This window comes from Phodopus roborovskii, unplaced genomic scaffold, assembly GCF_943737965.1.
Source record: "Phodopus roborovskii unplaced genomic scaffold, PHOROB, whole genome shotgun sequence".
Lineage (NCBI taxonomy): Eukaryota > Metazoa > Chordata > Mammalia > Rodentia > Cricetidae > Phodopus > Phodopus roborovskii.
In genome coordinates this window covers 2689003-2712473 of record NW_026126407.1, presented here as the reverse complement: position 1 = coordinate 2712473, position 23471 = coordinate 2689003, and the positions used below count along the sequence as shown (strand labels likewise).

At 45.2% G+C, this 23471-nt stretch overlaps 1 protein-coding gene across 6 annotated transcripts in view; it reads left to right on the top strand.

Moving 5' to 3' along the window:
* Nucleotides 1-23043, top strand: part of Adap2 (ArfGAP with dual PH domains 2) — a 28776-nt gene extending 5733 nt beyond the window's left edge. The window contains exons 4-11 of one of the 6 annotated variants that reach the window (XM_051179812.1): nucleotides 999-1078; nucleotides 3431-3543; nucleotides 9350-9496; nucleotides 13402-13485; nucleotides 17313-17375; nucleotides 19269-19346; nucleotides 20431-20581; nucleotides 21749-23038. In XM_051179812.1, coding sequence (XP_051035769.1) covers nucleotides 999-1078; nucleotides 3431-3543; nucleotides 9350-9496; nucleotides 13402-13485; nucleotides 17313-17375; nucleotides 19269-19346; nucleotides 20431-20581; nucleotides 21749-21777 — 745 coding nt within the window. In that variant the 3' untranslated portion in view covers nucleotides 21778-23038. Of the gene's footprint in view, nucleotides 1-998; nucleotides 1079-3430; nucleotides 3544-9349; nucleotides 9497-13401; nucleotides 13486-17312; nucleotides 17376-19268; nucleotides 19347-20430; nucleotides 20660-21748 lie in introns of all 6 variants that reach the window. The other 5 variants (XM_051179817.1, XM_051179811.1, XM_051179813.1 and 2 more) reach the window with 5 other exon arrangements.
* Nucleotides 23044-23471: the final 428 nt, after the last annotated feature.

The following is a 23471-nucleotide window of genomic DNA, read 5'->3' as shown; positions in this document are numbered from 1 at the left end:
AGGCAGATCTCTGTGAGTTTGAAGCCAGCCTGGTTTACAGAGGGAGTTCCAAGATAGCCAGGGTTACACAGAGAAACCCTGTCTCGAAAAACAAAAATAAACAAACAAAAAAGGACCTACTGTGAGACCAGTGTTGTGAGGCACACCTTTATCTAACTATCTGGGAAACAGAAGCAGGCAGATCTCTGTGAGTTCATGGCCAGTCTACATAGTAAGACCCTGTTAAGGACAATAGCAACAAAAAATCCTAGTGTGTGTTCAGTGTGGTGCTGAGTCCTTTATAAACAACTGCCCTCCTTAACAGCACCATGGAAGGCATGAAGATCTCTTCAGTAATTTGATCTGGGGATGCAAGTTGGTTTGAGTGCCTACCTGACATGCTTACAGTCCTGGGTTTGATCCCCAGGGCTGCATAAAGCTGGTATGGTGGCACACACCTGTAATCCCAGCACTTGGGAGGTGAAAGCAGAAAGATCATGAGTTCAAAGTCATTGTCAGTTACTTTAGCCACTTGGGTCTGCCTGGGATACCCTAGATCAGTCTGCTCTGTGCAGTGTAGTGGCTCAGGGCCATCAGCAGGTCCAGGACATTTTTGACTCAAGTTCTCAAGCAGAGAGTTTGGGGGAGGTGTTGGGGAATGGGGTAAGTGTCTAGGGAACTCATATCTTCACCATTGACTTAGAGGGCTGAGGGACAGTACAGAGCTTCTCAACTCACTTAGAAGACGGTGTGTCATCTGGAGAGCAGAAGCTCCTGGAATCTAGGACTAGAAGCCAGAGATACTGCCACACATTCCATAAAGCACAGGACCGCCCTGCCCCCACTAGAAAGAATCATCCAGCACTGATATTTACTATCCTAAGGTTGAGAACCTCTGGTTGTTCTGAGATGCCAGCTGCTAGGCTGTCTCCATCCTTTCCCTATATGGTCTTGGCAACTCACTGTGGGAATGGGAAGACACTGCAGCAGACACAACTGACCAAAAGTTCTCTTTTTAGGGTCTTAAAGGAACAATGGATTCGAGCTAAGTATGAAAGACAGGAATTTTTGGCTGATGAGAAAGCTGTCTCACTCCAAGGTAAAGTCACTATATTATCTGCATGTATGTATGTGCACCACATGTATGCAATCCACCCAGAGGCCAGGAAAGGGTATTGGATGCCCTGACACTGGAGTTGCAACAGTTTTGATCCATGTAGGTGTTGGGATTTGAACTTGGGTCATCTAGAAGGGTAGCCAGTGCTCTCAGCCACTGAGTCATCTCTGCAGCCTGAAGTTACCATCTTGATGTGTTGAGGTCTATATTCCAATGAGCTCTAGAAGAATGAAAGGTGGGAGGTAGGCTTGGGGAGGAGCTTGAGCTAGATTCCAGCCTCTCTTTCCACATTCACACACAGCACAACCTGACTGACAGCCCTAGACCCAGGGTGGTTTTCATTCCACTGACTTGAATCCTCAAGTTGGCACTGCCCAGAGGACAAAGCTTGAAAGGACAAAACTTTCATTATTTCCAGGATGCAAATTATTCCTCAAACTGGTGTCTTGAGGTCACCCTTATACTCTTCTTTTCTTTTTCTTTGAGGCAGCTCTGTGCAGCTCTGGCTGTCTTGGAACTGTGTTCTGGTCTATACCAGGCTGACCTCAAACTTAGAGATCCACCTACCTCTGCCCCCTGAGTTCTAGGATACATAATTTATGCCCAGCAGAATATATAATTTATATAATATAAAAACTTTTTAGACAAGGTCTTACTCTATATCCCTAATTTGCTTAAAATCCTTAATGTATACCAGGCTAGCCCTAAACTCACAGAGACTCATCTGTCTTTGCCTCTGGAGTGCTGGGACCAAAAGTGTGTACCACCATATATACCCTTCATTCTTCTGAGGCAAGATTTCTTGTATCCCAGGCTGGCCTTGAACCCACAGTCAAGGATGAACTTGAAGTCCTGATTCTCATGCCTCTACTTCCTGAGTGTTAGGATTATAGACATGTGCCACCACAACTGACCTTATGCAGTGCTGGGTGTCAAACCCAAAGTGTCTTGCATGCTATGAGAGACTGCCAGCTGAACCATGTCCCAGGACCTTTTCAAAATCAATCCAGTTTCTTTCTTCCTTCCTTCCCTCCTTCCCTCCTTCCTTCCTTCTTCCTTTCTCTCTTCCTCCCTCCCTACCTCCCTCCCCCCTCTTTCTTTCCTTCCTTTCTTCCTTCTTTCCTTCCCTCCTCCCTCCCTCCCTCCTTCCCCCTCTCTTTTTTCTTCCTTCCTTCCTTCCTTCCTTCCTTTCTTTCTTTCTTTCTTTTTTCCAAGACAGGGTTTCTCTCTATTGCTTTGGAGCCTGTCCTGGAACTCTCTCTGTAGACCAGGCTGACCTCAAACTCACAGAGATCCAACTGCCTCCCAAGTGCTGGGATTGAAGGTGTGTGCCACCAACACCCAGACAGTTCAGTTTCTTGATACTTGGCATTCTTAAGAGTTTTTTTTTTTTCTTTCTTTCTCTCCTTCCCAACCCTTCTCTCTTCTCTGTTCTTCCTTTTTTTTTATTAAATTAAAAAAAAAATCTTTGTTTTGTTTTCATTTTTCAAGACAGAGTTTCTCTAGACAGCCTGTCTATCCTGGAACTTACTCTTTAGACCAGCTGGCCTCTAACTCAGAGATCCTCCTGCCTCTGCCTCCTGAGTGCCACCACTGCTGGCCCTAACTTTAAAAAAAAAAAATACTTTAGCCAGGTGGTGATAGCACACGCCTTTAATCCCAGCACTCAGGAGGAAGAGGCAAATGGATCTCTGTGAGTTTGAAGCCATCCAGGTCTACAAAAAAGTGAGTTCCAGAACTGTTACACAGAGAAACCCTGTCTCAGAAAAAAAAATTAACTTCATTTTTATATGTGTGGTTGTTTGGCCTGAATGTATGATTGTGCACCACAGGCAACACTAGTGCACTCAGAGGTCAGAAGAGAGTGTTTAATTCACTAGGACTGGAGTTATGAATCGTTGTGAGCAGTCACATGGATGCTGGGACCTGGGTCCTCTGTAAGAGCAAGTACTCTTAACTGCTAAGCCATCTCTCCAATGCTCTTTCCTTTCTTCATTGTAACAGAGTCTTGCTATGTAGTCAAGACTGGCATCGAACTCATAACCACTCTCCTCCCTCAGCCAAAGTGCTAGGATTACAGGCCCTGGGCCACATCTGTCTTCCAATGAAGCAGACTGACCTCAGGGAGAGTCAAGATAGAAAAGTCTTGCACAGTAGTTGGAGACTGAAATTGTATAAAGTTGGCCCCTGTGTCCTGCACCTGAAATAATCCAGTTAGATTGGCTATGTTTGAGTGGCAGGTGGAGGCTCTTCCTATACCCAGGACCTTGAGGCACTCTTTAGATGATTTATGTTGACTTCGTGATTCACTTCTTCTCGCCCTTGGCGGTTAAGGTGACCGAGAAGTGTTTCTGTGGAAGCGGGGACGAGACAATGCACAGTTCCTGAGAAGGAGGTTTGTCCTTCTGGCGAGAGAAGGCCTCCTGAAGTATTACACCAAGGAAGAGGTAAGAGGCAAGGCTGCCTGAGCGTCCTCAGGGTCATTCAGCTCACTAAGGCCTTCGTGGACAGCCCCTTGTCTTACAGAGAACTTCAGCCCTGGCAAGCAGGACATTCTCCTACTTTCCCTTGGCTACTGTCAAGCCAGACGCCTAGCAATCACACTGTGGTCAGGTGAAATCACTTCGGTTGGTCCATTTCATTGTTGTTGCTCTCTAATTTTTTTTCTTTTGAGACAGAGTATCACTATGCAGTACTTACTAACCCAGAACTTGATATATGTAGCTTAGGATAACCTTGGACCATTAAGAGACATTCCTGAGCCCTGGGATTAAAGTAGTGTGTCACCATGCCTGGACAAAAACAATTTTATTGAGATAATGTGCATATGTGACTTATTCATTTAAATGAGGCTGGACAAAGTGGCTTGTGACACTAATCCCAGCACTCAGGAATCAGAGGTCATCCTGGTCTATGTAGTGTGTTCCAGGACATCCAGGACTCTATAGAGAGAGTCTATAGGGATTAGACTCAGGATTTGTGTGTCCTGGACCAGCAGCATATCATTGAGCTAACCCTCACACAGCTAGGTCAGGTTTCTTTATGGGATAGAGTCTGTTTCCTTCCTTCCTTCCTTTCTTTTTTTCTCTTTTTCTTTTCTTTTCTTTTGTTGTTGTTTTTTGAGACATGCTTTCTGGCCTGGAACTCACAGAGATCAACCTGCCTCTGCTTCCTGAGTTATGGGATAAAGGTAGAGAAACCCTGTCTCAAAAAACCAGAAGCCAAATACATTACATACATACATACATACTGTCTTCATGTACATTTGCACACCTGAAGACAGTACAAATCCCATGGGACTACAGTTATAGATAACAGTGTAGACAAGAGTCAGACTTGAACTCAGAGAGATCTGCCTGCTTCTGTCACCCTGCCCGCAAGTGCTGGGGTTAAAGGCTTGCAACACCACTGTCTGGCTACTAAAAGTTTCATAAACAAGTTTTCATAGAAACTTTATTTAGCTGGGTGGTAGAGGAACATGGAAAAAACAAAACGGAAAAGAAACTTTATTTTAGCCCAGTTCTGCAAAACAAACAAACAAATGTCCATCTACAACTAACTAGACAAATGGTAATATAACTGGAGAACAGACTACTATTCAACAATAAGGGATGAACTAGGGTTTAGAGAGATGGCCCAATCGTTAGGAGCACTTGTTGCAGCTGAGTATGGTGGTGCATGCCTGTAATCCCAGCACTCAGGAGGCAGAGGCAGGAGGATCTCTAAGTTTAAGGCCAAACTGTTCTACAAAGTGAGTTCCAGGACAGCCAAGGCTACACAGAGAAACCTTGTCCCCAAAAGCCAAAATGAAGACAAACAAATAAAAACCCCTGATAATTGTAACAATATAGGTAAATCTTTAAAAAAATAATCTAGAAAGAAAGAATCCTTAGGCCAAGCAGTGGTGGTACATGCCTTTAACCCCAGCACTCAGAAGGCAGAGGCAGGTAGATGTCTATGATTTTGATGATAGCCTGGTCTACAGAGTGAGTTCCAGGACAGCCTTCAAGTGTACATAGAGAAATCCAGTCTCAAAACTGAGAGAGTAAGTGACACCCTAGATTAGTCCCTAGTACCACAACATCTCATTCATACATACATACATTCATAATGAAAGAGAGCTGGAGTTATCCCTTAGTGCTAGAGCACTTGTCTAGTAAGCTCAAAGTCCAGGGCTTGGTCCCCAGCACCATACATACATAAGACAATACTATAAGTTGTTTGTAGATACATGCCTATGAATGTATTTGTTTGTACAAGTATGAGAAAGGAAGTAAAAGAATAGACATTAAACTCATGACTTCCCGTCTGTGGGAAATGTAGAAGGAGAAATGACAGAGTAAACTTTCAGTTAAAGAGATACTCTTTATTAGTAATAGTGTGTGTGTGTGTGTGTGTGTGTGTGTGTGTGTGTTGCTAGGGATCAGACCCAGAGCCTTATGCATACACTGTGGGTGAACTTTTCTGTTCCATCAGCTGCTCCCCAAATAACCACAGAGATACTTATTAGTAATTATAAATTCTCAGCCAATAGCTTAGACTTGTTTTTAACTAGTTCTTATAAAAATAAATCAACCCATTTCTTATTAATCTATGTGCTGCCCCAAGGCTTGTTTATCTCATATATGTACTTCCCATCCTTCTTGCTCTGTCTCCTCACAATTCCTCAGACTCTGCCCTTCTTCCCAGCATTCTAGTCTGACTCACCCACCCATCTCATCCTGCCCAGCTATAAACCAGTCAGCTCTTTTATTAACCAATGAGAGTAGTGTATATTTACAGTGTACAAAGATTGTTCCACAGCATTTCATCCTTTTTGTCTAGTTAAAAAGGAAGGTTTTGACTCTAACATAGTAAAATTATATACAGCAAAAACAGTTATCAAGTAAGAATTACAGTTACAATACCCAGTCCACTTATTTTTGGCAAAATTAGGGAAAATACTCTATTGTTTATCTTATCTTTGTAAGTCTAAAGTTTTATAACTAATTTAATTTTTATTATAACTAAGGAACACTTTAAGTCTAATTATTTATTCTTTTTTGTTTGTTTTGAAACAGGGTTTCTCTGTGTAATAATCCTAGCTGTTCTAGAACTAGCTCTGCAGACCAGGCTGGTCTCAAACTCACAGATATCTGACTGCCTCTGCCTCCAAGTGCTGGGATTAAATGCATGTGCCACCACTGCCTGGCTAATTATTTAGTCTTTAACTCCATCTAAGACCCCAGAAGGGTGTAATATTACCTAACAATAGGGACATCTGGCTGCTTGGACAGTCACCCAAAGTTTTTCTGTAACATTGAGACAACCAATTTTGTCCTTCAGGCCTAGTATATCTGACAGACATTTCAGAAAAGCACAGAACTTTGAAAGACTGTCCTATCTTGTCATGGCAAAGTTTGGCAGTTGCTTTCTTTTGTGTCCTGCTGGTCCAGTTTGCACAGTATACTGTCAGCAATTGAGGCAAGGGCAGTTTTTTACCCAAATGCCTAGCTTTTGCCATAAAGAAAGCAAACCTCCATACAGTGGTTCTTCAGTGCCCATCATCTTCTCTGAAGTAAATTGGTGCTGTCAGGAACAAATGTGTCTCACTGTCATGAAAAGCCTCAGGTTATTAAACATTAAATGCCATATTCTTTTTTTAATGCCATATTCTGTAGGTCTTTGAAGTGTTTAGAACCCATCTGTCTATCTAAACTTTGAAAACATACCTAATATGACTACAAGTTTGATTATTATAGATGATTCACTATAAGTCTGTATATACATTATTATAGTCTGTATATACATTACATTTTAAAAATGAGCTGTATAGGCACAATACCCCAAACAAGAGTAGAAGCATACATGCAGTATAATAAAATTAACTTTAAATTTGAATCAATAAACCAAAATCCATATCAATTTAAACTATTTTGAGATTAATAGTTGCTCTTTGGATTAAAGTAAATTCAACAATCTATCCTTTTATCTCATTATTTCTATATGATATCCCCTTCTTTCCTTTAGAAAGAGATCTTTGAATTTAACTTCTTTGTTTAGGGCTTTTTTTTTTCTTCAGACTATAACCAATAACAAATTGTAATCCCCAACAATGACCAACATCCATAATTCGTTGAATATCCAAAACCCACCTATACCCCATCTCTTGGAAATGTGGGGAATCATTCTCCAGACTATTTCCTGTTGTCTGTGGGGAAACCTTGAGAATATCAGAATAATTGTTAGGTATGAGTTCTCGTAGTTTGTGAGGCTGGACCATTTCAGCCAGCAGCCTTGAAGCTGTTCTGGGTGCAGAATTGTGGGAAGACTGTAACAGAGGCATTTTGAAATGCTGGATCATTTGTGCCATCAATTTTCTGTGGTGTCTGGTCCCCTTGTTCCGAAAATACAAAAACTTTTAAAGGTAACGTACATTTCTGTACTAATAGAAGTATAGAGTGTGTATTGTACATAAGTTAGCCAAAGATGATTTTCTTTGGGTGGGGGTGGGAGGTGAGACAGGGTTTCTCTGTGGCTTTGGAGGTTGCCCTGGAACTAGCTCTTGTAGACCAGGCTAGTCTCTGCCTCCGCCTTCCGAGTGCTGGGATTAAAGGCATGCACCTCAAATACTGGCTCAAAGATGATTTTTTGTTTTATGTTTGAGCAGGTAAAATATCCTTTATGTGTTTTGTAGCTTTTTTAAGTTTATTTCTTTATGTGTTATCCAGGGTTTTCAGGGGGTCTTCCATAATCAAACCTGACCATATCAACCTGGAATGAATCCACTCTCATTTTCTGTGGAAATAAAAACATAACCTGTCCCCCAAAGCAATATGACTTTTAACTTCCATTTTGAAGTCAAGATAGTTTAAACTATGTATTTTGATTTAATCTTGCAGTTTCCATAATTAAATGTCTTTTAGCAGCTATTGCTCATTTATTAGTGATCAAAAAATTTAAAGACAACAAAATGACATACAGGATCCAGACTCTCTGTGTTTTGTTTTTGTTTTTGTTTTGTTCACACAAGGTTTCTCTGTGTAACAGTTCTGGCTGTCCTAGAACTAGCTCTATAGATCAGCTGACCTTAAACTCACAGAGTTCCTGCTTGCCTCTGCCTCCCAAGTGCTGGGATTAAAGGCCACCAATACCAATTTTCTAATTATGTAGTATTCCATTGTGTGTATACTATGGTTTATTTAACCCATCATAATTGATAACATTTAATTTGTTTCCCTTGTTTGTGGTATGTGTTTGTGTGGTGTGGTGTGGTGTGTGTGTGTGTGTGTGTGTGTGTGTGTGTGTGCATGCTTGTGGTGCTGGGATTGAATTTATGACCCTGGTCCTGCAAGGCAAGTAATCTGTCACTATGCTCCATTCCCCAGACTTCTTGCTACCTATGCAATACTATAGCAAGCATGGTTGACACATGTCTGCACAGTCATGCAGTTATTTACTTGTAGTATATTCTTAGACAAACTGTAGGTCAGTCAGACAACACAAACCCTGGAGTGGGTGATGGGAGGTGAGAACTGACTCCTGAAAGTTGTCCTCTGACTTTCACATGTGTACTGTGACACACATGTACCCACAGTCACACATAACAACAATAGCAGTCACATCAACATCTTAATGGACTTGACCAACTTTCCCTCTAGAGATGTTCCGTAGAACTTTCCTTGTTGATGAAGTATTCTCTGTATGCCCTGTCTGAGTCTCATAGCCCTTAGAGTTAGCTAGCGAGTGAGCACTTGACATGAGGCCAAGTGTGACTAAGAATGGAATTTTAAATTGTGTTTAAAAAAGTGTGGGTTCAGTGTGGCTCCTGCAGGTGTGGGTGCTTGGAATCACCATGTTTCTGGTCAGGATCCCTTCTTCGTTACATTCAGTGCTCCACCATGTGTCAGAGTCCAAGGATAAGGCACAGAGAACGTGTGCGTCAGGGGTGCTCTGAGTCCCCACAACTGCTTCTATCTGGCTTTTTATTTCACAACAGTGGTTGATTTACTCCAGGCAAGTTTCTGTGGCTAAAACATGCGAGAAGTCCCAAGTGAATGGTTTCTAGACCTACTGCCAGCTCAGAGGGGCCAGTGTGGCTAGGCAGCAGGAGGAGGATGAGCACAGGCAATCAGTAGGACAGCTGTGCCTTTGGCTAGTAGAACGACCCAGCACTATATATTGGGGGATTGTTTGTATTAAAGGCCTTGGCAAAGGTGATAATAAGGCCCCTATTGTCATCAGTATCTTGAGAGTTGTCTTTCTCTCTTCTAGGGTAAAACCCCAAAGGCTGTCATCAACATCAAGGACTTGAATGCCACCTTCCAGACAGAGAAGATAGGGCATCCCCATGGGCTGCAGATCACCTACAGGAAAGATGGCCGCACCAGGAATCTCTTTGTGTACCATGACAGTGGGAAGGTGAGACGACTCAAGTAGCTTCTGCAGTCTCCAGCATGGCACCCAGCCCTTTGGGCTCTGCTTACCACCTTCTACCCCACTGCCCGACACCTGCCGCTGCTGCTGCTGCTGTTGCTGCTTGCCTTAGTCTGTTTCCACTTTATAATGAGGAAGGCATAATGAGATAGATAGATGTAGGAGATGAACCTCTCAAGTACTGAGAACACATCCAGACAGTGCACAGTCATCGATGACAGGAAAAGGTAGCAGAGGGGACCATAGCCAGAAATGGCAAATGCAATGGTGGTGGCAGCACACACCAGGCCCCAGCACTCAGAGGCAAATTCTGATGGATCTCTGTGAGTTTGAGTCCAGCCTACTCTACATAGTGAATTCTAGGGAAGCCAGTACTACATAGTGAGCCGACAACAACAACAACAACAACACATACACACACACACACACACACACACACACACACACACACACAAACACACACAATGAAGAAATGGTAAATCGAGATAGGGCCTGAGATTGTGATTTGGGAGGAAGGGTGGATAGATTGGGCCAGGGCCTTTTTTCCCACTGAACCAATGTTACCTAAGACCTTGTGAGTCTTGGGGCTGGAAGAATGGCTCAGTGCAGCATTTGTTGCTTTTGGAGAGGACCTAGGTTCAGTTCCTAACACCCACATGGTGGTTCACAACAGTCTATAACTCAGTTTCAGGGCAGCCAATGCCCTCCTCTGGCCTCTGTGGGCACAAGGCACTTATGTGGTGCATAGACATACATGCAGACAAAACACTTACACACATTAAGTAAAAGCAAATAAATATTTTAAGGAAATTATTTTATGTATAAGGTGTTTGCCTGCATGTATGTCTGTGTAGTCTGTATGTGCCTTGTGCTCATTGAGGCCAGGATAAGGTATTAGATTCCCCTGGAACAGGAGTTACAAATAGTTGTGAGGTACCATGTGGGTGCTGGGAGTCAAACCTGGGTCCTCTGGAAGAACAGCCAGTGTGCTTAACTGTTGAACCATCTGTCCAGCCCCCAAAAAGATAAATAAAAGAACTAGTCTTAGGGCACCCAGACCCACACAATTAGAAACTTTGACAGAGTCTTGGGTGATTAGAACATACAATAATGCTTGAGAACCATTAGCTCCTAAAATCCCAGGGGTTGGCAGGCTGAGGCAGGAAGATCATGGGTTTGAGGCCAAATTAGACTATTTGTCAAGACAGGAACATCAGCCCACGCAGAGCAGGGCAGTCAGGCAAGAGGGTAGATTGGAGAGTGAATTGGATCAGATTCACAGCATAGTCAGTAATAGGACAGGAAGGAGATGCTAAGTGGGTGTGGGGGAAGCACTGGCTGACATTTTTGGGTCATTTAACTTTGCTAGACATGCTCTTGGTGACTGTTAACTTTCAATTCTTTGGAGACAGAATTTCTTTGTGTAGCCCTGGCTGTCCTGAAACTCGATCTAGACGTGGCTGGCCTCGAACTTGCAGAGATCTGCCTGCCTCTGCTTCCCAAGTGCTGGGATTTAAGGCTTGTTTTCTTTTTTCTATGCTGGGAACTTGACCATGTACATACTGGGTACATTTTTTTTTCTGGGTGGCCCCATTTATGTAATACCTAAGACCCAAGACCTTTTATGTTTTATTTTTTACTTTCCTTTCTTTTTTTTCAGGAGAGCTCATGTTTTGCTATGTAGCCCAGCTGGTTTTGAACTTGGAGCAATCCTCCTGCCTTGGCCTTCCTCCCACTGAGATTATAGACATAGGCCAACATACCCTGCCAAGAAATCCCTTAACAAACACCAGGACAGGAAAGCTCCCGGGGACTAGGCCTCTGTGTCTGTCCTGAGGGTAGAAAGGAACTTGTTGCATCCTGTTGGAACTGTTCAGCTGACTTTCTCAGTCACCGCAGTGCCTCACAGCCCTGCACCACAGCTATCCAAGCAAGTCTTTCAACCTCCTCATCCCAAATTCCTGGGAGAGAGCCTTGCTGATAAATCCAGTCCCGCCTGTGTATTGGTCCAGCTGCTGTAGCCAATGCAGGGTGGGGATTATAGGGTGTGGGGTTGAGAATCGGGCCAGCAATTCTCAGAGAAGAAAGGCTGGGGCAGGAGCCAAAAGCCTGAGGATCTATCCCAACATCTAAACTATCCTATGTAAGGAATGGGTTAAAGAAGGGGAGGATAGGAGGGAAGAGGAGCATGAGGTGGTGTGAGTGTAGTTTGTGAATAGGAAGTGAGCGCCATCTTACTCTGTGTTTCATTTTGTTATTTTATGTATATAGGTAGTTTGCCTGTGTGTATTATCTCTAAACTATATGCATGCACTGACTGTGGATGTCAGAAGAGACATCCCCTAGAACTGGAATTACAGGTGGTTGTGAGCTGCCATGTGAGTGCTGGGAATCAATCCCAGGTCCTTTGCAAGAACAGACAGTGCTCTCAACCACTGAGCCATCTCTCCAACCCCTTGCTCTGTATTGATGTTACCAGTTGTCTTAGTACAAGTTTTCTTCTTGTTTGCTTGTTTGTTTGAGACAAGGTCTCACTATGTAGTTCTGGCTATCTTGGAACTCACTATGTAGACCAGGCTAACTTCAGATGAATATAGATTTACCTACCTGTGCCTGCTGAGTGCTGAGATTAAAGGTGTATGCCACCATGCCCAGCCTCAGTATAAGTTTTCAATGAAAAATTTGTTTAGGGGAGAGAGAGAGAGAGAGAGAGAGAGAGAGAGAGAGAGAGAGAGAGAGAGAGAGAGAGAGAGGAAGGAAAGGATTAATGTTGTGATGTGATACACACATAATTCTAGCACTTGGGAGGTAGGGGTAGGAGGCTCACAACAAGGTTCAAATATGGGCTACATGGCAAGACCCTGTATCAAAAATCACAATAAAATAAAAAGGTGTGGTAATGTACACCTGCAATCCCAGTATTGGGAAGAAGAAGCAAGGCTAGCCTCTGCTATTTAGCTACAAGGCCAGCCTGGACTAAATGAGACTGTACCTCAAAAAACAAAAAGCAAACAAACAAAAAAGTGAAAAAGCCTCTGGAGATCCAGATCCATTGCAGAGGGCTTCTCTAGACACTGTAAAAAGGGGTGGAGTGCAGAGGCTGGAGAGGTGTCTCAGCAGTCAAGAGTACTTGCTGTTCTTACAGAGGACCTGAGTTCAGTTTCCAGTACTCACATGGTAGCTTACAGCTGCTTATAACTCCTTTTACAGGGATCCAAGGCTCTCTTCTGTCCTCCACAGGCAACACACACGAATAGGTACTCACACATGCACATAAAATGAAAGCAAGGGGTTAGAGTGAAGAAAAGAGAAAGGATGTCTGTTCAGAGAGCAGCTGAGAAAGCCTTGGAATATCTCCAGGCGAGATGATGGTGCCCCATGATTATGAAGGATGTATTCTCTCGTTGTGGCAACATGAAAGTTCATCCAATTGTGGCCCGTGTGCATTCCAGGTCCTGAGCGTCTCTGATGCATGAGTGTCTCCATGTGCAACCCCCACCCAAAGAAGTGTGTGTCCAGCAGCCCACAGCATCATAGCCTCTCAGAGTCTTAGGGTGAAGGGATGTAGTCTCAGGACCAGTCCACACCAATGAGTCTCCTAACAGGAAGCCAGGGGATTCTCACAAACTTTAGGAAGTGTACTAAGCCATTTTGTGCAGCTCACGCTGGCCTTTTTCTGTGACTGGGAGCTCTTCCTGTCTTTGACTTCCAACTAGCTCAGGGCAGTCCCCTGGGCTCTAACATCACCCTTTCCAGATGTCCCTGTGTGGTGTGTCTATTTGCTGAATGTATGTGTGTGTTTGTAACTCTGATAACTCTAGCCCTGCCACCAGGGTCCTCACACATCCACCCATCTCATCACTGTGTGTACTTTGAATTTTCCCTGGCAGGAGATAGTGGATTGGTTCAATGCTCTCCGGGCAGCCCGCCTACAATACCTAAAACTGGCCTTCCCTGATCTCCCAGAGTCTGAGGTGAGCTAAATGTGGGCATGGCTTCTGAGTCTCCCATCCCCTCCCTTTTCCTCTTCCTGTCTCCTGACCCCTAAAATACTCAGGGGCTAGACTAGGTCTATTGCAGATAAAGCCCAGGGAGACTGGAGGATAACAAGTCTCTGTAGGACCAAAGGTCTCAGCCTTCACACATCTTGCTGACCATATACAAATGGGCCCCACATACTGTATGCACAGTGCTTCTGACCCATTTTATCTCATACCCCTTTCTATACAGTAATTACTTAGAGCAGGTAATTGGGCAGGGTGATTATTCCTGTTAAGTGAGTAATGGAATGTGCCCTTCCCTGGCTATCCCTGCTGTGTGCTGTAGTGCCCTGCCCTTGGGAAGGTGTTGGGTCCCCCTCATTACAGCGGTGCATCTGGCTGTAGTGGTAAAGGTAACAGTAAACTGAGAACTTCGTTTTGGTTGTCCCAGACATCTGGGAGTCTTGTTGGGGAACACTGGAATGACATGTGGCAGAGGATGATGTTTTAAGTTAGGAGGCCTAGGCCCCATAGATGCCCAGTCACTGACATGCTATGTGACCCTTACAGGACATGGTGCCTTTCTGAGCATGTTTCCATGTTAGGAAGATGGAGGCTGGCCCAGGTCTCCATCAGGGAGGTTCTGTAATTGAGGGTGTGGAGTTTGCTTTTTATTTTTTGGTAGTGGTATATGTTTGAGACACAGTCTCAGTATATAGCTCAGGCTGGCTTAGAACTCACTCTGTAGACCAGGCTGGCCTGGAACTCACAGAGATCCACCATCCTCTGCCTCCTGAGTGCTGGGATTAAGGGGTTCAACACCGAGCCAGCCTTGGGGACAATTAAGTTTCCTGTTAAAAGAACTTTTTTCTTTAAGTGATAGGGAAAAAGGGACCATGCTAATCCTTGGGTCTGTCTATCTTTTTGACAGGATCTTTTGTAACTGAGGCTGGCCTAGAACTCACTATGTAACTGAAGATAATCTTGAACTCCTCATCCTCTTCCCTCTACCTCCCAAATACTGATATTACAGGCCCAGTCACCACACTCTGAAATCCTGAACTTTTTTTTTCTTGAGGCTTTTTTCTTTCTTTCCTTCTCTCTCTCTTTCTTTCTTTTCTTTTCTTTTTTTTAAGTTTTTGACATATATTCTTTGTGTGCACTAAGCCATCTTACCAGCCTTAATCCTGGGTGTGTGTGTGTGTGTGTGTGTATACATATGCATGTGGAGGCCAGAAGTCAACCATTCAGCCTCATGTGTCATTCCTTAGTTGCCACCCACCTTTATTTTCTCAAGACAGTCCCTCTTCATTGGCTTGGGCTCTCCCATTAGGCTAGGCTGACTGGCCAGAGAGCCCCAAGGATCCTCCTGTCCAGTGCTGAGGTCACCACTCATGACCATGCTTGGTTTTTTACTATTGCTCATGCTGGCATGGCAAGCGTTTTACCCACAGGACCATCTCCTCTGCCTGATCCTGGAGTTTCTGAGTCTCATCTGTTAGACCATCATTGAAAGTCTAAATGTTCCTCAATTCCCAGCACTTGCAGGGGAGCTGAGTGTCTGGGAGAGGGTTGACTTCAGGCCCAGCGATATACCCATTTAGAAGTTCCCTAGGCATGGTTCCAGCAAGGCTAGGAGTCAGGCCTCAAAACTGAAGTTGCTGTGCTTAGTCAGCACCCAGAGCTGGTTGCTGCTGGCTCAGAGAAAAGTGCAGAGTACTGACTGCTGATCCAGGAGAGGGGAGGGTACAGAGCAGGTGCTCAGCCTTATTTATTCTGGCCTGGCTTCCTGTGTTTGCTAACCTTTGTGGAGGAAGTTAGTCTTTGACCAGTTCCCTCCATGCTCCCTTGTCTCCTTCATTACCGCTACCATACCTGTCCTGCCTGTTACCCTTGCTTGTCTTCCCTATGTTTAGGTGTGGTTCCTGGGTTTAAGAAATTGGTGCTGGAAACCCAGGAAGTCTTTGTGGAGATGTAACCCTGTCATCTGAAATGCACTGTGGCTCAACAGCGGAGCGCTTGCCTAGTTTGTGTTAAACCTTGAGTCCCATTCTCAGCACTGGGGATAAAGAAGCTGGGCTTAGTGGTCTATAATCCCATCACTTTGGAGGCTGAGGTGGGAGGGTTGCTGAAAGTCTGAGGCCAGCCTGGACTACACAGTGAGCTCAAATTCAGGCCAACTTGGGTTACAGAAAACATGTCAAGTGTGGAAGGAGGAAAGAAAGGAGGATGGAGGGAGGGAAGTGAGCTGGGCAGTGGTGGTACATGCTTTGGATCCCAGCACTCAGGAGGCAAAGGCAGGCTGATCTCTGGGGGTTCGAGGCCAGCCTGGTCTACAGAGCTAGTTCCAGGACAGCTAGGACTGTTATACAGAGAAACTCTGTCTCAGAAAACAAAACAAAAAGAAAACAAAGCAGAAAAGAGAAGTGCACGCAGACCCTGGAGTCAGAGAGCCTAATGTGCTGCCCAGTAAATAACTTCACTTCTGAGCTTCAGGGTGCTCAGTTGTCATGTAAGTGTGACCTGGTGCCACCTGTCAGATTGTCATGAGAATAGTGAGCCAGTGTCTGAAGTATAGAGAAGAGTAGTCCAGCCAGCTGGCTCTCCTTGTTTCTCTTGTCCCCTTAGGCCTGTGCTGGCTCAAATTGGGAGTTCAGAACAGTGGGGGCCCTATTTTCTCCAAGCAGAGTAAATGCTGTAGAATGTATTGGAGTAGTCTAGTGTAGATTTTAATTTTGGGCCTCAGCTTCTTTCTCTTGCTTACCCATGTCCCACCTCACCTTTGCCCCTATGACTTCAGGGACCCTGCTGTTGTTCTGCCATTTGAAGCCCTAGATTGTCCAGTTCCCCTCTCCCCACTTCTGGGAAGCACAGGAAGTCATGGTCAATCTCTGGGAGCTTCTTCCTCTAAGTATAGGAAAGCAGGCTGTGAGGGCTGTTGGAGGTCACAGTAGTAAACAGACCCCCAGAGACAGAAGTCTTACCAGGATGATTGAGGCCAGAAGTGCTAAGATTCTGATTGCCTAATGCCCAATCCAGTGCTTTCTCTATTTGTCCACCCTGCAGTCGACTCTTCAGGGCCTATGTCAGCATCTGTGAGCAGGTCTCAGCTGGCATGGCATGGCGGGGAGTCTGGTCAAAGGGCTCTGCCACCTTTACAAAGTGTGATGGTACACAGGCCTGCTGCCTGTCAGCCTGAGTGTGAGTCCCACCTCTTCATGCTATCAGCCACGAGACCAGCAAAGGGTCTGCTCACATCTCTGTGGCCTGGTTTCTTAGTGAGTAAGGTGAGGCTGATGAAATCTACTATCCAGGGTGGTAGGGAATTGTACCCAGAGCCTACCACAGCAAACAAGTGGGTTTATCCCCCACCTCGTTCTTCTTTATGATCTTTTGAGATAAGGTTTCTTTCTCCATGTAGCCCTAGCGATCTTGGAATTCACTCTGTAGACCAGGCTGGCCTCAAACTGAGATCTGCCTGCCTCTCTGCTTCCCCCAGGGACTGAGATTACAGGCAAGCTCCACAATGCCTGTTGACAAAGGGGTCTCTTGACATCCTTGCATGAATGAATGAATGAGTGAATGAATGAATGACTTAAATCAGGACTGGCCATGCTGGAAAACTCTACAAACATATCAGGGGCCCTTTGACCATCTTTGTTGAACTATTTGTATTATGTCCAGCACACACTCCAAATATAACTCATCACCCATGGGCACACTCCCTTCTCCACCCTAGACTTATGTCCTAGGCCAGAGTTCAGTCTGGAACCTGAAAGCTCTGGGTGTGAATAGGGAGTCAGCCTTGTCTCTCCCCGCAGCTCGTGCCTCTCATCACCAGGAACTACCTCAAACAAGGCTTCATGGAGAAGACTGGTCCGAAGGTATGTTTTCTGAGCTATTTAACATGGTCCTGTCCCAACCACCAATAAAGCAGAAAGGTGTGTGTGGACGTGGGAGGGAGGACTAAAGAGACAGGGGAAGGAAGAATACCAATATTTGTGAGTTTCTGTGTTGAAGGACTGAGCAGAGCCATGTGGCCCCGCATTGCTCTAGCATCTGTAGAAAAGTTTCTGCACCCCAATAGGCCTCTTTACCGAAGCAGCAATTCAAATCAAACCAAATCAAGCCGAATTAGAAGAAAGCCCTCTTTTAATGGATAAAATGCTCCTGGATGATTTTCCAGCTGCCCCCCCCCAGAAAGGAGATGGAAAAGGGAGTCTGTTTTCTGGGGGGGGCAGTTTAAATGCCCTGTGGGAGTAGTCTTGAGCATCTCTGGGGGGAGGGGTCATCATTTGGAGGGCTTTCTGAGATGCAGCAGGGTTTGGACAGAGCGAAGGACTTGGAGTGAAACTTCTACCAGAACAGTTTCGTGCCACCCTGTCATGTTCATCGTATCCGTCACTATAGACTTTAGCTAACCCTGGGAAAGCAATGCTGAGAAGAAATTTCCTAGAGAGATGACTTTGAGCAGATGTTTCTGAATCCAGGAGACAGGGCTAGTCTGAAAAAGCATGGTGAAGTCTGTTCTCCTCCCAGCGTGGCTCCTCAGTGACTAAGCTTGTCCCAGTCACCAGGGCCTGTGCCTTCACACTTATCTAAGGAGGAAGAGGAGCTGCCCCTGAGGGGAGGTTTCCTGTGAACCAGACAAGGATTGCACAAACCTAGATTCTTAGGAGGCAGAGGCAGAGGAATGCAAGCTAACCTGGCCTGCATTACAAATTCAAAGCCAGTCTGCAGCCTGTTTCATTTCAAAATAAATAAATAAACAAATTAATTAATGAGGTGGGTAGGATGCGGTGTGTAGTTCAAGGTAAATGGCTTTGCCTAGCATGCATAAGGTCAGGGATTCAGTGCAAAAGACAATTATTATGTGTTACAGGATGGTTGTTACAAGGACCCTGAAAGGTGCTGGAGGTCAGTGAAAGAAAACCTTAGGAGCCACCTTTAATCCCAGCCCTCGGGAGGCAGGTGGATCTCTGAGTTGGAGGCCAACCTGGTCTACAAAATGAGGCCCAAGATAGCCAAGACAATACAGAGAAACTATGTCTTAAAAAAAAAAAGTAAGAAAGAAAGGAAAAGGAAGGGAGGAAGGAAGGAAGGAAGGAAGGAAAGAAGGGAAGCCTCAGGAGTTGGAAACTTAGTCAAATGGTGGTGTACAGCCTCCTTCCTGCAGAAGCCAGGCACAGTCCCTGGCTTTTGCCTCAAGCCTTTCTCTCCCCTGACCTAAGTTGCAGTTGAACCAAAGGCCAGCACTTTCAACTTTGTGAACAGGAGCCACTTCTGACTTCCCTGGCTTCCTTTTTCTGAGCCTTCTTTGTCAGCAGCCTCTTTCACTCCCAAGAGGTACCTGGGAGTGCAAAGCAAAGCAAAGGGGGTGGGGGGGGGGGGAGACTGAGCTCAGCCTTCAGAGTCTGGCTCTCTGTGGTGTACTCCTTTAATTCCAGAATTCCCGGGGTAGAAGCTGGGAGATCCCAGAACAGCCAGGACTATACAGAGAGACCCTGTCTCCAAACAAACAAATAAACAAACAACCTAGAGTCTGCATAGGTGTTCAGACCTGTGACCCCTAGAACCAGTTTGGCTGGACTCCAGTCCCAGCCCTGCCCATCATGCGGGGAAAGCATGCATTCCCAGGAGCTAGGCCCAGGGAGAAGCTCTGGTGTCTGATTGCAGAAGCCAGGCTGGAAAACCAGTGTGATGACCTCTTCTCTGAGCTGGCTGTGACCTCAGTGCCTGGCTTTGCCATGTCTGGTAAGAGGTTCCTCCTTTTGCAGCAAAAAGAACCCTTCAAGAAAAGATGGTTTGCCCTGGATGCCCTGGAGCGAAGGCTGCTGTATTACAAGAACACCCTGGTAAGAGCCATTCCTGACCCTTCCTTAGCATGTTCTCAGCCATCTTAGAATCCCAGGACTGGGAAACCAGTGACAGGAAATTCTGTAGCCTTGCTTCTCCACTGTGCCCCTGCTTATCACTCAGCTCCATTCAGGATCCCCAGAGCTGACAACCGTGGTTAAAGTAAGGTGAAACCAACTACTCCCTTGTAACCTGGAGGTCTGGAGTGGAGTGGTTAGGGCTGTGGAGTTCAGGAACCAGTTTGGCTGGACAATGGGCTCAAGTCTCAGCCCTGCCATTGCAGAGCCATGCCCTGGGCTGGGTATGCACTTAGCTCTCTATGCTGCATTTCCCTTCTTACAAAAATATTGGCTTAGCATGAATGCCTTGCTCAAAAGAGGCCATGATAAGTATACAAGTTGTTAACATGTGAACCGCTTGAGCTGGGCCTGGGGGCACCAGCCTATAATCCCAGCTACTGGGGAAGTTGAGACTGGGGATTGCAAATTCAGACTCCCTGGGCTTCAGAAGAAATTCAAGGCCAACCTGTGTGATTTAGTGAGATCTTGTCTCAAAATTAAAGAGGGGGTGGGGCTAGGCTCAACAGTAGAGGGCTTGCCTAGTATGTTTCAGACTCTATGCTCAATCCTCAGTGCCTAAAACATGCGAACAAAAAACCCCAAAATAAAACAAACAAACAAAAACCCAGCCTTTGAGTTCCCAGTGCTGGCATATTCTCTGTATGCTATTGTCTTCAGCAGATTAGTGTGCCATATACTTTAGGGTTTTTGTTTGTTTGGTTTGGTTTTTCGAGACAGGTTTCTCTGTATTGCTTTAGAGCCTGTCCTGGAACTAGCTCTGTAGACCAGGCTGGCCTTGAACTCACAGAGATCTGCCTGCCTCTTCCTCCTGCGTGCTGGAACTAAAGGTGTGAGCCACCAACACTGGGCATACTTTAGGTTTTAATGTTTCAAATTCGAAGTTGAATCTAGCAATAATATAAACATCTCTTTAGTAAGCCTGACCTTGGGAATGGTGGGGCTGCAAGGGCTCCTCTGTTCCAGACCAGCCTTTGATGACCACATACACGCCTTCCATTTTCAGGATGCTTTTGAGCAGGGCCAGGTTTTATTGGGAAGCAATGAGCAGGGATATGAAGTATGTGAAGACCTGCCCAAGGGCGTCCGAGGGAATCGCTGGAAGGCTGGACTCACTGTCATCACTCCAGAGCGGAAATTCGTCTTCACCTGCCCTAGTGAGAAGGAGCAGCGAGAATGGCTGGAGAGTCTGCGGGATGTCCTGTCCAGTCCCTTGTCACCCCTCTACCTCCTCAGTGAGAAAGCGCAGGAGGGGGCGGGCTTGGGGATTCTTTTGGGTGAGGGCAGAAAAGGGCTCTTTCACTGTGGTCCCGGAAGGGCTTGACTCAGCGTTTTGTGTTACCCTTAACTTCCTGCCAGGGAAAAGCACACACACTGCACATTATTGCCAAAAAGTCCCCTCTGAACCAAGTTCCTCTATGCAGCTGTCCTCATGAGCTTCAGGAGTCTGGCCCTAGCAGAACTGTGGAGATGGCCTCTGCCCAGCTGTTCAGACTCTCCGCATGCCCTTGTCCTTTTTCTCATAAGAAAATGCTGGCCTGGTATCGTTAACAGAGGTCACCCTGCCAGGAACCTCCTAGGATTCTGGATTCTTCCCCACCCAGAGGGGAGGCTATTTTTAGTGTTCTCCATTTCCTTAACCCTCTCTTTTGTCTGTCTCCCTCCCCTGTTCCTCCTCTTCACCCCACATGTGTCACAAGGAGACTGTTCTCATCTGTTGACAACTATGAAAAGCAGAGATGTGCTGAGTAAGGAAGAAACATCTGGCCCAGGGCTGAGAGCTTCTGGGACATAAAGGAAAAGTTCTGTGTTTGGAAAAATACAGACTAAATAGGTGACCCCAATAGCCCCTGGGGGAAGCCCTTGTGTCTTGCTAGACTCACCAGCATAAACACAGCTGTTATAGCCTGGTGTGGTAGCCAGTGCATGCCTTTTGTCCCAGTGCTTGGGAGGCAGAAGCAGGTGGATCTCTGTGAGTTCTAAGCCAACCTGGTCTATATAGTGAGTTCCAGGGGCTACACAGTGAGACCCTGTCTCCAAAAAAAAAAAAGTAAGAAAAACCCAACCCACAACTTCGGTGCTGCTCTTGTTTTCTGTGGACCTGCTCTGTGTCTCTGCTCCTGCTTTCCTCTCCCTTCTTTCCTGTGTGTCTGTCTCCTATCTACCTCCTTCAGTCTGTTTTTTTCTGTTTTACTCTCATTTAAAGTTTTTCTGTTTTCAGTGCTGTTCTGGTTCCCTCTGTCATGCACACGTGTCCCCTTGGCTATTCCAGCAGGACAGCACTAGCATGGCCACCTTCCCCAGGCCTCTTGTTTCCCTTGCAGATGCATCAGCAGAGAGTGGCCTCAGGTGACCCATCTCAGAACTGACTGGCCACTGAGCACCTAAACTCCTGGAGAAATGTTCACCTCTGCCCTGGTTGTTCAGAAGGAAGCCCAGAGGCCAGCAGCTGCCCCTGTGAGTGAACTCTGTCAAGACTGAGGATATGGTTTATCTTGTGGCTCCCACCATCCTTCCAGCAAACATTTCCCACTCTTGGGGAGCTGGTACCAAGAAGAATTTAGCTCTCCAAGTTAAGAAGTCCTGAGGCTTTCTCTTACCTGCGCTGAGAGCTGGATGTGGTGAGGCATGCCTGTGAAGAGGCAGGAGTGCCATGAGTTCATTGCCAGCCTGGACCATACAGGGAGTTCAAGTCCAACCTGAATTACATAGCAAGACCTTGTCTCAAAAAATAAAAACAAAAGCAAGCAAACAAACAACAACAAAAACTACAGAGAATGGGTGGAGACATTGCAATAAAAAAGCACCCTTGAAAGGCAGTGGTGGCACATGCTTTTGATCCCAGCACTCAGGAGGCAGAGGCAGGCAGATCTCTGTGAGTTCAAGGTCAGCCTGGTCTACAGAGCTAGTTCCAGGACAAGCTCCAAAGCTACACAGAGAAACCCTGTCTCAAAAAACCAAAAGAAAAAAAACACCCATAAAAGTTTTCATATGAACCTAAATATGAAGAAAAGAAATAATCAGACATTCAAATATTACATGTTGCTATACAACTAGCCTGGACTCTTCAAATATCAATATTAAAAGATAAAATTTGCTGGACATGGTGATGCATACCTTTAGGTCCATGCACTCAGCAGGCAGAGGAAGGTGGATCTCTGTGAGTTCAAGGGCAGCCTGGTCTACATATCAAGTACAGCCCGGGGCATACAAAGAAAACTTGTTTCAAAAAACTGAGGGGAGAGTCTGGAGAGATGGTTCAGTGGGTAAGAGCACTGGCTGCTCTTCCAGAGGATGGGGGTTCAATTCCCAGCACCCACAAGGCAGCTCACAACTGTCTGTAACTCTAAGATCTGACAATCTCATACAGACAAAATATCAATGTACTTAAAATAATAAATTAAAAAGAGAAGCTGGAGGATGGAGAGATGGCTCAGTAGTTAAGAGCACTGGCTGCTCTTCCAGAAGATCAGAGTTTAATTCCTAGCACCTTCATGGTAACTCACAACTGTAATTCCAGTTCCAGAGAATCTGACACCCTCAATACACATAAAATAAAATAAATAAAATGATTTTTTTTAAAAAAGAAGCCACTGTAAAAGCCATAATTGATGTTGGAGAAATTAGGACCTGGATATATAAGCTAACAGTATTGTAGAATTGTGATAATCATGAGTTTGTATAGTGTTCCTGTTCTTAGGGGACACATGCTGAAGTAAAGTGTAAATGATGTCTGTGGCCAACTTTTAAATGGCTCAGCTAAAAGAAAAGTTGATAGACATGTACAAAAATAGAATGCACATATGTGTATATCTCTATGTACACAGAGCACATCACTAGTGAATCTAGATGAGCATTTATTTTCCTACTTGTGAACATTTTTACACAGATTTGAGTTTTCATATTAAAAAGTTGGCAAAATGCCCAGTCTTTACTCTTCAGAGGCAATGGTTTTCCTTTAAGTATCCAATATCCCCAAAGCTGGGCATGCTGGATACATCTGCAGACTCAAGTACTCAGGGTGTTTCTGCAGGACTACTTAAGTCA